Source organism: Hemiscyllium ocellatum, chromosome 36 (genome assembly GCF_020745735.1).
Source record: "Hemiscyllium ocellatum isolate sHemOce1 chromosome 36, sHemOce1.pat.X.cur, whole genome shotgun sequence".
Taxonomy (NCBI): Eukaryota; Metazoa; Chordata; class Chondrichthyes; order Orectolobiformes; family Hemiscylliidae; genus Hemiscyllium; species Hemiscyllium ocellatum.
The window spans coordinates 17,310,203-17,325,727 of record NC_083436.1 but is presented as its reverse complement, the minus strand read 5'-3'; the positions used below and the strand labels follow the sequence as shown (position 1 = coordinate 17,325,727).

At 37.1% G+C, this 15,525-nt stretch overlaps 1 protein-coding gene across 4 annotated transcripts in view; it reads right to left on the bottom strand.

The window, feature by feature from the left end:
• The window catches only part of inpp4b (inositol polyphosphate-4-phosphatase type II B), a 917,060-nt gene that overhangs the window by 57,910 nt on the left and 843,625 nt on the right, over window positions 1-15,525 (bottom strand). For all 4 annotated transcript variants that reach the window (XM_060851719.1, XM_060851718.1, XM_060851720.1 and 1 more), the window contains 2 exons: window positions 13,543-13,640; window positions 7,568-7,680 (listed from right to left, as the gene is read on the bottom strand). In XM_060851719.1, coding sequence (XP_060707702.1) covers window positions 7,568-7,680; window positions 13,543-13,640 — 211 coding nt within the window. The remainder of the gene's footprint in view (window positions 1-7,567; window positions 7,681-13,542; window positions 13,641-15,525) is intronic.

Genomic DNA, 15,525 nt, shown 5'->3' with positions numbered 1-15,525 from the left:
CTTAAGCTCACAGTTCCAAAGCAAATGTGAAAAAAGTAAAGAAAACCAATGATGGTCCCTACATATGCAGTAGCAAGTAGATTTAGTACATTGAATGCAAAGCTAACTAAACAATTACCAACAAAATATTAGACAGAAGGGTGTACTGAGAGCATGAGTAGATTAGAGGAAGTTAATGTGTCATGAAAGCGCCAACACAGCCTATTAGGTCAGGTGGCCTGTTTCTGTGCTGTATATATTTTATAATATGATGAATAGCTGTGATCCAACTTTAAAAGCTGTACAATAATATAGGGATCAGAGTCAAAAAGTGGAAACAATATTGGGATACCATGATACAAAATGTTTTAATATTTTAATCTTTATCTGAGTAGAAGCAAAATGCACATTAATTTTAAATGAATTATTAGCAGACATGAATTTTTCATAAAAGTTTTAAGCATTTGTATAATGTATATCCTGCAGCTTTGTTTCATAGCTAGGATTTTTTCCTGTCATTTGTGAGACTGTTCCCAATTGTCTCATTAGTATTAATGCTAATGTTAAAACTATGAAATATGTAGTTTGCTTGTTATTGTTACGTATATATTCACGGCTAAGCACGAGTGCCCTATATCTGTCTTTAAGTTGCTAGGGTAACTAGTGTTGTAAATCTGTTGTATAGTTGGAAAAAGGCTGATGCTCAGCAATTCTGTGAGAACGAGGAGAGCAGAAAGCTGCTGATTCAAATAAAGACACACAGAGGAACAAGTTCTAGGAAATTGTCAGTCTAGTTCTTCTGGTAATTACAGGGAAACAAAAGCCAGAACTGAAAACGATTCTAGTCGATGACACGTGATCAAACTGAGCTCTTGTGCATCAGCGTCCTACTCACAAATTTATCTTATTTCTGGGAAATGATTCCGATTATGAAGATATGGAACTGATTGCATTATTCATTTCTCTGTATCAATGAAGTTGCAGGATTAAAAATTGGCATATGTGGCTGCTCCTGAGTCCAATTTAACTTTTCAAATATCTGTAAACAAATCTTTCAACATAAACATTTGAACGGGACATGTGGCAGGAAATACTTCTGGGTAGTGGAGTTTACCAAAGTGTCTGCAGGGATTGGAACAGATCTGTAACCACTTGTGCTCTGATCTATAAGTGATTAGAGGCAGATAAACCTGCCTCAGAGAGCCAGTGATCAATCTGACTGGTTGGCAGTACTTTAGTCTCAGCCGTATGAGTGGCTGGGACTACAAGCAGAGCCCAGATTCTAAAGCTGGGATGTTAAAGAATAGTGTTGAACAAATTTTATTGCACCATTTCTGCCATGGCCCAGATGGAGTTATTGCATGCAATTGTGCATCTTATCTTATTATTTATGAAAGTGATAGGTTAGACAGGTTACTTTTCGAATTTCGCAATGAGAGATATGGCCTCTGTCTTGCCACTCTTGGGTCCTTTTGGCTTCTAATGCTCTGGTATCATCATTAAAGACTAACTGGATGTCCCTTCAGAACTGCCTATCACACAGCAATGCTTGTCTCTAAATGTTCAAAACGTTGTACAGAAGAGAAAGAAGCCAGCTCCACCCTTTACAGAGAAAATTTAAAGTCTGGTGGGTAGAGTGACAGAGTAATTTGAGATGTAATGTAAGCTGCAGCATTTATGTATTATAGTGCAAAGATAATATATCATATATATCTGATTTAATAATATTCATTATAAGTTTCAGTTTCTGTGTTTTGAGTTGATAACTGTCTGAAGTTAATAATTAAGTATTTGTAAGTATTTTCTGTAGCCATGGAGATTTCTTTAATATTGTTTCTGAGGCCTGGTTCTATGGATTTCTGTTCATTTTATATTGTTTTGCAATCCAGCAAAGTAAACAAAGGGACCTCAGGATTTGTTAGAGACGTCTGCAACTTGTCTTTTAAGATTATGGGAAACACTCTAGCTTAAGGGAGACTTATGAGTTTCAGTTATTTTCTTTGCAGAAGTCTTTTAAAGTCTTTGAAATAGAAAGACTGAGTAGATCAGTGATCCCGAGATGCAAGGGTTACATAGTGAACTAGGTTTTCTGAGAGTGAGGAACTAATGTTTGTTCCAGACAAAATCCAGAACTGGAAGTGATACTAGAGGATGACAAGTGACCAACTAAGCCCTTGTGTACCAATATCCTACTCATCAAATTTATCTTATTTCTGGGAAATTATTCCAATTGTGGAGATATGTAACAGATGGCCTTTGACCTAAATCCCAACAATCATTTTGCTTCTTTTCAATTTGCACAGAATGTTTGGGATTATACTTCTAACTGAAAATGTTTGAATCTGTTATAAGTAGGTGATTGGTTAATTCTATTTTATCTTTATTTCTTTGGTTAATAAACTTCTATTTTAGTATTAAAACAAAATTTGCATAATTGGTTGCCCATCTTTCAGTGAGAGACTACTTCATTAAAACCAAAACAAAATATGATCTATCAAGCAAGGTTTCTGTAATATTTGACTTGCCAAAGCCAAAAAGTAAATTAACAACCAAGACAGTTTAAACTTTTACATTTTGTTTTCTTTTAATCTAATACTATCTATAATTTTGTTAATAATTAACAGATGGATCTTTCTCTCGCTTTTTCTTTCTTTGGCAAAATGCATTGTTGCACGTTTTGATTATTCTTAATGTTTCCCACTGTTTATTGACTGGTGATGTTGAGGTCTCCTATGAGCCTGAAAGAGAGTTTGGTAGTGATGGTAACAGTAATGATGGAAATCTCAATCAGCAAGCAACTATTGACAGTGAACATACTCCAGGGGTGCTAGAGCAGTCACAAGACTCCTCTACTTGAGAGTGACAACTTATTTCAGGGGACAAAGTGTGGTGTTGGAACCACAGAAATGGCCATGCATGGGTAAGAGGCATAGTTGACACGAGGTCCTATGGTCTACAACTTCAGGTAGGTGAAGCAGTCCTGAACATGTGGACTACATGAAAGCTTCAACTCACAAACAGGGCAGTAGCAAAACATACCCAGCCCCACAAAACAGCTAAGAAGGCTGTCAGAACCCAGGGGTTCCCCCTCTCCAACTAGTGTCAAAGAAAGCTTAAGGTCTGAGACGGACACGGCAGATGTCACAGCTACAATACCTTTACTGTCTGAAGAAGAGGATGGATTTCTTCCCAGATATTCCAGGTGCAAGAGGCGGACTACAGTGCAACAACACCAGTATCCAAGGCTGTCGGAGGAAATTGACCTGGTGCGAAAATGTGCCAGGAGAGGCTACAAGAAAAATAGCAGGCCTACATCCCGGACCTAAAGGGCGAGGAATGTAGTGACTGCAATGAGCTCAGTCAGCTGGATATGGGGCTGTTAACCTGGTCCAATCATGGAGGTCTGGCTGACAGATGTAAACAGGAATCTCAGAGCTTAATAAAGAGCTTGTAAATAAAGAGCGACTTGATATTGGGGCAGTGACCTCTGTGGAGTTATTTCAGCCTTAGTGGGACTCTTCTAACCTCAAGCCCGCATACTGGCAACAACAACAATGGCTTGCCAGCCTGGATCCTCAAGAAAGTGTTTGATCGGAGCTGGGTTTTGTTTTGGGATTTTGCTGTGGGCTGACCTAGAGTCCCTCTGTTCAGGATATGGCCTGAGTGAGGCAATTGCCTTCACTCAAGTGGTGTCCCCCAACCTCAGTTGGCCTGAGCCTTTTACTCATAAGCTCCACTTGCCACATTTTCTAATGACAAAACCAGTTGTAGTGGCTGTCTGGAGTCTAGTTGGGCTTCAGCTAGTAGATGCTTTTGCATGATTGCATCATTAATCCCACATATCAGACAGTCTCTCAGCATTTCATTAAGGGTCAAACAAAAGTCATCTTAACCTCATCAAAAATCCTGACACAGATTCTCCGGGTCCTCGAATTACTGATAGACGAGTGGCATAGTATTCCTTAACTAAATCCATGAACTCTCGAAAGGCTTCCGTACCTGGGGCCTCAGGAAAGATTAGGCTCATAATATTGGTAAAAGCTGCAGGTCCACAAACTGTCAGGAGAATTACTCGTTGCTTTTTATCTGCCCCAATGTCATTTGGCTGGAAAAAAGTAATGCAGTCTTTCCATACAATGGGCCCAGATTTCCATGGCAGGATCAAACGAGTTAAGCTTCCCAAATAATGGCATGATGCCTGAAATGGACCAGGTTAACAGCCCCAATCAGGGAACTCATATTCTATGAAGTCTATCTGTCTGACCTTGTTACAATCACTACAGACTGGTTTACATTTAGGGATGGAGGTGGGAAAAGATGGACACAATTTTAGCACAGTTACAGAAAATCAACACAATCATACTGTCCAGTGGGGACCAACTATATTCATTTCCAGAAAGCAGACATGAGGATAATTTTAGTCAGGAAGACTGTCTGGATTATCGGTAGGTGGATGAGGTGACTAAAGTATTCAAAACTACAAATACACCTGAAATTTGGCAATAATATATCAACTTCTACAGTTAATTTGAACAATTGGAGTGGTATGTCAAATGTAATGGCACACCTATGAGTTTCCTAGGCATCCTGATACTTGCCCATGAAGGAAGTTTCAGATCATCACTGCATGTGAAATGGCTAGAATAAAAGATCCAGCAAGAATATGAATAGGAGATTAGCTGAGGGACATGAAAATTGAGTAAAGATTAATTTCTTTCAAAGTAGAGGGAGATTTATAATGAAATTTCCATGGCTTTGTATTTTTGCCCAAATAAAAGTTGTATTGAGTTTGTTTGGAGGGAATTTTACCATGAGTGCAGCAAGAATTCTCATTGTATCGTGTCAAATGCACCTGCGTCCATGTTTAAAATGGTTGTGTACTTGAATGGGACGCTGGCATCCGAAGCTGCCCTGCTTGATGACAGACAGATTCTGAAATGCCGGAGAAGGGAGAAGATGGTGCCATGTTTCTCAGGCAATGACAATGCGGTCTTGGTGGAGGGAGTAGTGCAAAAGAAAGTGTGTCCTCTTTCCAAAGGACTAGGACGCCAAGCCACCAGACTGAGGTAGAAAGATAAAAACCTATTGAGGGTTGACACAGCTGACATTGCACTGTACATAAATTCTCACATTTATATAAATATCTTTGTTCTACCTGTACAACTATTTGCTTTGGTGCCTGTGTAGCCATAATTGTAACTGTGCTGCCAAGATGCCGAACTTCATGACTATACAGATGCACGCTAGATCAATTTTGGTGTTGACAGTCTGCTGCAACATGTGGAAACACGATGAACAAAACATATGCAGGCCAATTAGAAAATGTCGCTACATAATAGAGAAGTAAGCGGTCAATAGAATAATAGATGATTCTAAACATTTGAAGAAAAGTGAAGTTTCAAGATGAGCTAAACTGAGAGCAAAGAGGATATGGAAGAAAAATGAGGATGAGAATTCACCAGGGCACACACTGAAGTCAAACTCTCAAGTTGGAGGCAGAATGTAAGTTCTATTATCATTAGTTGTTTGGATGGGACAGGCAAGAGGCATAATGGTAGACCTTCAATGTTTGAAGCCTTTGAAAGGTACATGTTATGCTGCATTTTACAGAGTTGAATTGTAAATCCAAGTACAGTATATTTACTTGTACGGTCTTGTCCACCCAAGTACAGCTAGACAACCTTTCATCCAAAATCCGAAAAGCTCCAAATTTCAAAGGTTTCTTCATGAAACCTTTTTTTCATTAACAAGGTTGTTTGATGTGCAAACAGTTAACCCAACTCCACACCTACTTGATGCATTTCACTCAGATGTACGTGGGTGGGTGCGGCCCAGCACTGGTAGGCCTCAATTCTGTGTCAGGGCCTGCAGTACTCACAGTGAGTCTGCTGTTCGGTAAGATTTTTAAAAATTTCACTGTCAAACTGTCACTTATTTCGAAATTTGAAAAATTCCATGTTCCAAAAACAAGCTGGTTCTGAGCATTTCAGATAAAGGATTGTGTACCTGTACTTGCATTTTCTAAAAGCTCTCATATTTGTCTGTCATGATTGCTTTTCCTAATATGGTGCTGTCTTTCAAGATCATGCAATGACTTGTTAAGACTATTAAGTTAAGTCTGTTAAATTATTTGTTAAGACTTCCTTCACATTTGATTCCAGAATTTTCAGGCTAACTGACCTGCTGTGTCCTGCAATTGTTCTCCTTCCTGTCCTGAGTAGCAGAGTGACACTTCAATCTGCTAACACCATTCTCATTGAAACATACAATTTGGTTGAGTTATACAGTGTCTCTGCCATTAATTTAATTGATTGTTCAGTTATCAGTATGATAATGTGGATTATTCCTAAGTGAGCACAAATTGGACATTGCACAAATACACAATCAATAAATGCCAATATAATTTTGTCTTGTAAACTGATACATCTGTAATTCAGTTGCTGATACAGATAACATATTAGAATTTGGAATACAATATTCTGAACATATCTTGGGAGCCTGTGCAGCATTTGGAATTAATACATCACATCTGTTATAGTAAACATTTAATAACATTTGGGAAGATTGTCATGAAGGAAAAATATAACAAGGCCCATTACGAGATAATTCAAAATTCAAAGAGCTTGTGAAAATGCAATAATGGTAAATGGCAATACAGAGGAACCTCGATTATCCAAATGACATGGATGAGGAGTATTTTGTTTGGATAATCGAATGTTTGGATAATTGAAAACTGGATAGCACAGTTTAGCCAAGCATCAGGACCTTGCGATCTTGACCGAACACTCTGAAATTCGGATAATCGAGCTTCCTCTGTAATTATGATTATTTGTAAAGTGGTTGGCCAAGGAAACTGAAAATGTAAGCATATGTCTGGTGTGAAGCAAAGAAGAACATTTTAGAACAATAAATATAGGACATGAAATATGGACTGAATCCAAGCAAAACAAGAATTATTAGCTTTGTAAGGAACATATCAAAAATCAGCACATGTAGGTGCGGCAGTGAACTGGAACTGAAACAATTTGATTGACATGTGGAAAATAGCCACGTGGCATGTGGAAATAGATATCTGTGGTCAGCAAAGACTAAAGTCCAGAAGAATCGACAAATTTTAAAAAAGGGTATTTTGTACATGGAAGATGTACACATACTGATGTGCAAACTTAAACATTTCTCGAGCTGGAATTTGTTATAGAAATAAGGAAATACTACTTAGTGAGAATTCAAATGTTGAGCTTAATGGAGAGTATGAGGTTATGAAGGTGTCTATGAGCAAGACAATAGTTCACAGTGTATTAAGAATAGGAAGCCAATGGAGTCAGGGCTGAGGAGCTATTTTTATTTGAAATGATTTTTACAAGATTAACAAGACAGTAGCCATGTGCACATTTAATTGAATGTGACATAGGTGCAAAATTTTTCAAAATCTGAGTCTACTGCCATGGCTAGAGTTAAATTATCAGGTGGTCCATGTTCCTGTGAATAAGATGCATAGTTTATTCTTATTTAAACCAGGAATAATTACAATTTATGTATTTTATAACCAGGGATTTTTAAAAAAATCAAATAAACAAATGTAACTTACCGAAGCAGCAAGTTTTAGGACTTCTACATTTTTTCTTTTCCGAACTTGGATGTTTTGGCTAAGGCTTTGAAATAATTCTTTTATATCAATCTGAGTTTGAAATTGAGGCAGACCTGCAAGAAAAGAGAAATGTTTTAATCAAATCATAATTTATCAAGTAATTACAAACTGCGATAGATTTTTGAAATTCAGTGTCAGTATTTAGTACTGTCCACTCCTGCAGTGATTATTTCTGCAATCAGTCATGTAATTTGTGAACATTAAAGCCGGTATCCATAATGAAAGGGAATTATATTTATTAAATGGAGAGATGGACATAAAATATTGATTTCCTAATTAATTAACAGAATGAAAGAGAGTTTTAAAAATTGATAGCTTAGTCTTTTTTTTATATTGAATGAGCCATGTCTTTTCTGAAAGATATTTTGTCATCTTCTCTCATTTCCTCATCTCTTTGCTCCACCTGAAGCTGACAGCTTGTCAAGTGATTTATAAACTAATTCCAGACTAAATCAGTGACTCTCTCAGATCTACAATTAGCGATGGTCAAGAATGGGCCAAATCTTTCTTCAATCCTTTCAGGAAATATCTGGGACTCTCTTTGGTGCTCCTACAGAAATAATTTGATATAATATAAATTGAATAATGGCAAGGCTTATACTGTTAACTATTATAAAGAAAGGCTTCTGCTCTATACCTATAAGAGAATGTTCAAATGCTGAAGTTGTGGTAAAATCGTGTATATAAGATGTTTACTCTGTAAATTCTCCCAAGATTATTTAAAACAAAACTTACTAAAATGTTAATCCTTTGAACAACTGTGGCTAAAGTCCATGCAATGTGGCTCTGATACTTATCATTTGCAGAGTAATGACCAGAAAGAATTCTAATAATTCCAGAAACAGATGTAGCATATTTACTCGAGTAATGGTTGATCTCGTGTTTATGTTTTCAGTTTAATTTTTAAAAAGTTATTTTAAAACTTACAACTTTTGGTTAATGATTTACTTGCTTGAAAAAGTAGTTTATTTCTACTTGCTTTCGTAAAACCATTCAAAATTGCAAATGTATTTGGGTCTCCTAAATCTTCTTTGCTCAAATCAGAAATTTCTATAAAATTAATCTGGATTTGCTTTCCTATTTCCTTCCAACTTATTGTGGGGTATATCGTAATATTCAACAATTTCACAGGTCCTTTTCCATTACTTAACACTAACAAAAAATAGTTCAGTTTATTGAATTCTCTAGTACATTGTTTCTAAGTTTTCCATATCTCTGGGATTACTGTGATAAATCATTTGTATGGCTGATTTTTAATGTTTCTATTGCAAAACCTTGATGGTTCTCATCACATACTTAGCTTCATAAAGCAAGAATAGCATCCCATCCCTCAGCCAATTCTGTACCCAAGCCACCAAAATTACTTTAATGCCATGTATATCTATTTTCTGAATAGATTTGTTATGAAGATCTTTATCAAATATTTTTTAAAAGTCTGTACAAAGTTTCTTCAAGTCCTTCATTAAATTTCCAAGTTAGCTAGATATATCTTGCCTTTCACAAATCCGTGTCCCTTATTAAATGGTGCTCCTCCAGGTGAAAACTAGTTTCGTCTTGGATGTAGAAACATAGCAACTAGAAGCAGGCCATTCAGCCCTTTGAGCATGCTCTACCATTCTATATGATTGTGGCTGATCCTCCAGCTGAAAGCCGAATTCCAATTTTTCTCCATACCCCTTAATGCCTTTAAAATCTAAAAGTAGATCAGTTTCTTTCTTGAATGCATTTAGTGACTTGGCCTCCACAGCCTTCTGTGGTACAGAATTCTACAGGTTTACTATTCTTTGAGTGAAAATTCTGTGTCCTATTATCCTTCTCCACTAGTTACCCGATGAAGGAGTAGCACTCTAAGAGCCAGTACTTCCAAACAAACCTGTTGGACTATAGCCTGGTGATCTTTAACTTTATCTTATTAGTAGAATTCCCCAACCAAGTCATGACTCATAACCTCATAATTCTCTTTATTTAGATTCAGAACCCTAGTTTTGGATTTGACCACTGCACCCTCCACCTTAAGGTAGAATTTTACCGTTTTATGCTATTCTCCAAAGGTCTGTGTACAAAAGGATGGTTGATTAATTATTTCTCATTGCAGCCTCAATCATTCACTTATTTATTAACGACTTAGATAATGGCATAGAAAGTTTCTGAAGAAACCCAGTGGGTTTTGCAGTATCTATGGAGAGGAAGCAAAGCTAGTCTTCAGGTCCAGTGATCCTTCGACAGTGGTCATTCTGTGACCTGAAATGTTGACTCTGCCTTCTCTCTACAGATGTTGCAAGACCTGCTGAGTTTCTCCAGACATTTCGGTTTTTGATTCAGAAATCCTGCATCTGTAGTTCTTTGTTTTATTATAGAAAGTCATATACCCAAATTTGCTGATGATTTAGAGATGCCAATGTTGGACTGGGGTGTACAAAGTTAAAAATCACACAACACCAGGTTATAGTCCAACAGGTTTAACTGGAAGCATTAACTTTCGGAGTGCTGCTCCTACATCAGGTAGTTGTGGAGTATACGATTGCTAGGCACAGAATTTATAGTAAAAGTTTACAGTGTGATGTAACTGAAATTATACATTGAAAAATATCTTGATTGTTTGTTAAGTCTCTCATCTGTTGGAATGACCATGTTAGTTTCCCTGCTTTCATATGTAAATCACAAAATTCTTTTTTTAAAGTTACATTCTCACTTAAGAATGTAACTTTTAAACAAAAAAGTAACTTTTTAAAAAAATGTTTTGTGATTTACATAGAAAGAAGAGAAACTAACATGGTCAATCTAACAGATGAGAGACTTGACAAACAATCAAGGTATTTTTTAATGCATAATTTCAGTTACATCACACTGTAAACTTTTATTCTAAATTCTTCTTACAATCATGTACTCCACAACCACCTGATGAAGGAGCGGCGCTCCGAAAGCTAGTTCTTCCAATTAAACCTGTTGGACTACAACCTGGTGTTGTGTGATTTTTAACTTTGGACACAATGTTAGGCAGCATTGTAAACAGTGTAGATGATAGCATAAACTTGCAAAGGGATATTGACAATGTGAATGGGAAAAAATGTGGCAGATGCATTTCAATGTAAACAAATGTGAGGTTATCCAATTTGGACCAAAATAGGATAGATTGGTGAACTTTTTAATTGGTATGATGTTAAATACAGTGGATGTCCAAAGAGACTTGGGGGAATAAGGTGCATTGGGGGATAAGGTGCATTGATCTTCAAAATACTTTGAACAGATGCAGAAAATAATAAGAAAGCGGATTGAATTTTGGCCTTTGGGTGTAGATGACTGAAGTACAAGGATGCAGAACTTATGCTGCAGTTATACAAACCCTGTTAGACTCCACTCAGATCTGGGAAGGATATATTGGCATTGGAAGATCACCATGTAAAGTTATAAGAATAATGCCTGGACTTCAGGGTTTAAATTATGAGGAAAGATTACACAAATGAGGTCCTGTTTTCTCCAGGATTTAGAAGATTAAGGGTGACCTGATCAAAGATATTAACAGAAAAAAAAGTGTAAAAATAGATAAACTATTTCCACTGGTTGGGGATTCCAAAACTAGAGGGAATAGTGTGAGAATTAGGGCCAGACTGTTCAAGAGAGATGTTAACAAAATATCTGCACACAAAGGTTGGTAGATGTTTGGGACTCTCTTCCACAAATGGCAGTAGACACTGGACCAGTTGCTAAGTTTATATCCGAGATAGGTACAATTTTGTTAAGGAAAAGGTATTAAGGGATATGGGCCAAAGGCAGGGATATGAGTTAGACCACAGTTCTCACAGTTATATTACAAAGTTCTCAATCTAGAACAGCCTGTTCTCTGGTTGGTTCCTCAAAATATTGGAAAAGCACAGCTGGTCAGGCAGCATCGAAGAAGCAGAAGAGTCGATGTTTCAAGCATAAGCTCTTCATCAGGAATAATGCTTGAAACATCAACTCTCCTGTTCCTCGGATGCTGCCTGACCAGCTGTGCTTTTCCAGCACTACACTTTTTGACTCTATCTCCAGCATCTGCAGTCCTCATTTATCCTGCTCAAAGTATTGGTCTATAAAGTCATTACGTACACAGTCCAGGAAATCTGACTGAACAATACAATCGTGGGTTTGGTTCGTCCAATCTGTACATAAATCAAAGTCATCTGTGATAGCTGTTGTATCCTTATTGCATGAATTTTTGATTTTTGTTTCATCACATCTCCATTACCCTATAAGGGGCCTACAGACCTCCAAGAACATTTTCAGCCCTTGGTGTTTATTATTCGCACCACACAGATTCCAATCATGATTTTCAGAGTCAAATTGTTTCTCACTATTGCGTTGAGCACACCCTCATTAACAAAGTTACCCTACTCCCTTTCAATTTTTGTCTGTCTTTCCTCAATACTGAACATCGGCGTTCCCATTCTTGGTCATCCCGCAGATATATCTATGTAATCTTAACTATGTCATAACAGTTTATATCCAGTTGCACAGCTAATTTATTTACCTTACTGGACATGCTACTGAAACACAAAGACCTGTCCATTTAACTTTGCACCTTGTTATCATTTTAGCTTTATTTGCACTACGGCACCTTTTGGTTTTTGCCTTTGTTTCTCCTGACTTCCACTTTTGCTTCTTACATTTCTATCTTTTGTTTCTATCCTGCTTTCTTCTCTGTCTCCCATCCTCCTGCCGTTCTAGATTAAAGTCCTGCGCAAATGCAGCCCTTTTTTCTTGTAACAATCCCATCTTCCTCAGAAGCAGTCCAATATCCCAGGAATCTGAATCTCTCCCTCCCACACTATTTCTGTAGCCACATATTCTTCTGGTATATCTTGGTATTTTTGTGCTCACTAACACGTGGCACATGAACCAATCATGAGATTAAAACCTTTGAGATCTACTTTATAATTTATGTCCTGACTCCCTATATTCTGCTTGTAAGATCTCATTCTTTCTTTTAAACTTAGGTTAGTACTGATAAAAGCTACGATGAGTGGCTGGTCACCTTACCCATTCAGAACACACTGTAGCCACACTGAGAAATCCTTGACCATAATATCAGACAACCAACACAACATTCTGGACTCTCTTTTGCAGTGGCAGACGTGTGTCTGTTCCTATTATAATCGAATCCCCTATTATTATAGCCCTGCCAATCATCTTCTCCTGTACACCAGAATAACCCATCGTGGTCATCATCTCTAGTAGTTCCCACCACTGACATTAGACTGATTAGCATATAGTTGCTAGCTTTATCTGCTCTCTGCCATAGCACCATCTTTGAATCATTCTTAGGGCATCTACAACTTCCTGTCTTATGGCACCACTGCAAAATCAAAGGAGAATTAAAAGTTTATGGTAAGAGCTTCTGCTATCTCCACCTCAGTTTCCCACAGGAGGAAAGGTGATAGTCTATTTGTACTTCGTAGCTCGTTACCACCGAGTGAAGCTCCATTCTATAGCTTTCACATTTCTCTGAAATTTACCAACAGATTTGTTTTTCTCTCTCTCTCCTAAAATTTGGGACTTGTGTAAACATTCAGCAATATCACACAACTTTTTCTGTTCCTTTACTTCAACTAAAACAGATTCAATCTGAGTCTGGCAAATTGTCCTTCTCTAGAACTATCATATTATCATTATTATTAAATATTATCATTATTAAATATTATTACTACCTCCTTGACTTTTACATTCCCCATTTCTCTCGAGTACCTTGTAACCAGGAATTTTAAATTCTCAATACCTTTTATGTTTAACTAGACCTCTGTGCTAGTACTAATTAACTATTTTTCACAAGATCAGGGAAAATCATATTTAGGCACTTTTAAAACTGATGTGCCTGAAGCATTAGTGATATTTTGTTAATTTTTGAATAATTACTAACATTGAAACAAGTGAATACTTACAATTTGATGTTAGATTCTCTTGAAATGTTTTATAATATTTACTGAGTAATTTAAAATTCTCTTGATTGATAATTTCCTGTAGAGAAATATCTCCAAACCTAAGGATAAAGACATATTCTGATCAGTCTATTTCAATTTACCATAATATTTAACGTAAGCCGAAAGAACATTTCAAACTTGAGTTTATAAAGTAGCTTTCATAACTTTAATGCATCCAAAAATATTTCAGGGGTAACAAAATACATTGAAAGACACAACTTTAGTGTGGTAAAGTGGTGGAATTAGTTTGTGCATAAGGTTCCCACAAACAGCAATAATGAGAAAACAGATCATCTACTTTTTTGAAGGATAATTGTTGGACATGCTATCAGTGAAATTTTACATAATTATAATCATGTAAAATCTGGAAATCATAGTGTACAATATTGAAGGAACACTAAAAACATTTCCCATTGCACACACTTTTAATGGACATATCAACCACAAATTGTTGTGCTCAAACGATGACATCACATAGGGCTTCCAGGTTAGAATTATCAAGCATCATTTACTTCATAATGTGGAAAAATACTTGCACAACATTTGTAATACTTTAGGCTTCCCCAAATAGTTTACCAAGTGCTGTGAACATTATCTGCATTGAGAGCACTCTTACCTTGTGATTTCTTGGAAACTGAAGTCATCAGTCTAATAACTGAGGTAAGCCATCTACTTATTGCTCTGAATCAAGTGGCTTTAGGGAACCACTAAACCAAAGCTTTTAAGGAGATAAGCAGGAGGATTTATTGTCTTAGTTATTGCAAAACATCAGGTTGACCAGACTTGAAGCCACTATACTATTGGTTCTCTAGCTCCCCTCTCTGGTCTTAGATTTCTGTTCTGCAGACTCAGCAGTCAGAGAAAGGAAACAGCCAGAAGTTGCAAGTTATCTCCCTCTCTCACCTGGCAGAAGTCCTTAAATATCTGAAAAAGATTCTAAATACAAATATTTCAGACCACCTGGTTAAGATCTGAAATGGTGGAGTATGACCAATTCTCAAGACATGAATAGAGGTTGGCCAGAATCACAATTGGACAACTGCATGAATCCACAGCAATTCATCTTTATCGACAGGAAATTCTGCAGACGTCACATTTTATCCTTTGTTTTCAGTCTATTGGTCCACAGGGGTTATTTATTCCCTTTTTTGGGGGAAAAACCTATAGGGCTTTGTTAGCTAAATTGAAATTGGTTAAATTTTTCTGGAGGGTTTTATACCTTGAAGTTTAATGGAGTTTCTTGCCATATCTTACCAAACCCACCACTTTAATTAGAGGAGAGATGGCCTAGTGGCATTATTGCTGTACTGTTAATCAAGAGACCCAGCTAATTTTGAGGGGACCCAGGTTTAAATCCCACAATAGCAAGATGACGGAATTTGAGTTCCATAAAAATCTGGAATTAGGAGTCCAATGATGGCCACGAAGTGATTGTTGATTGACAGCAAAAACACATCTGGTTCATTAATGCCCCTTAAGAAAGGAAACTGCCATCCTTACCTGGTCTGGCCTACACATGATTCCAGACCCACAGCAATGTGGTTAACTCTTAACTGCCTTCTGGCTTAGCCAGTTATGCCCACATCTGATGAATGAAGTTTAAAAAGATCCCTTATCATGTTCGTGTGATGTCTCTCAATCCTTGAAATTTCAGCACATGCTGTTCCGAGAACAACTCGTCATTTAACTGATATTAAGAGACTGACATCTGTTTCCCAAGCCATCTTCATAAGGCCATTTGACATCAAAGCAATATTCAACTAAGTATGAAATCAAGGAGCCTTGGCAAAACCAGAATGAACCTTCTCTAGTTGCTTCTTCAAGGACCTTCCCTCTATCAATAAGGTCAGAAGTGGGAATATTTGCTGATGATTGTGTAATGCTCAGCACCATTTTCAACTCATCAAATACTGAAGTAGTTCCATGTCCTAATGTAATTAGACC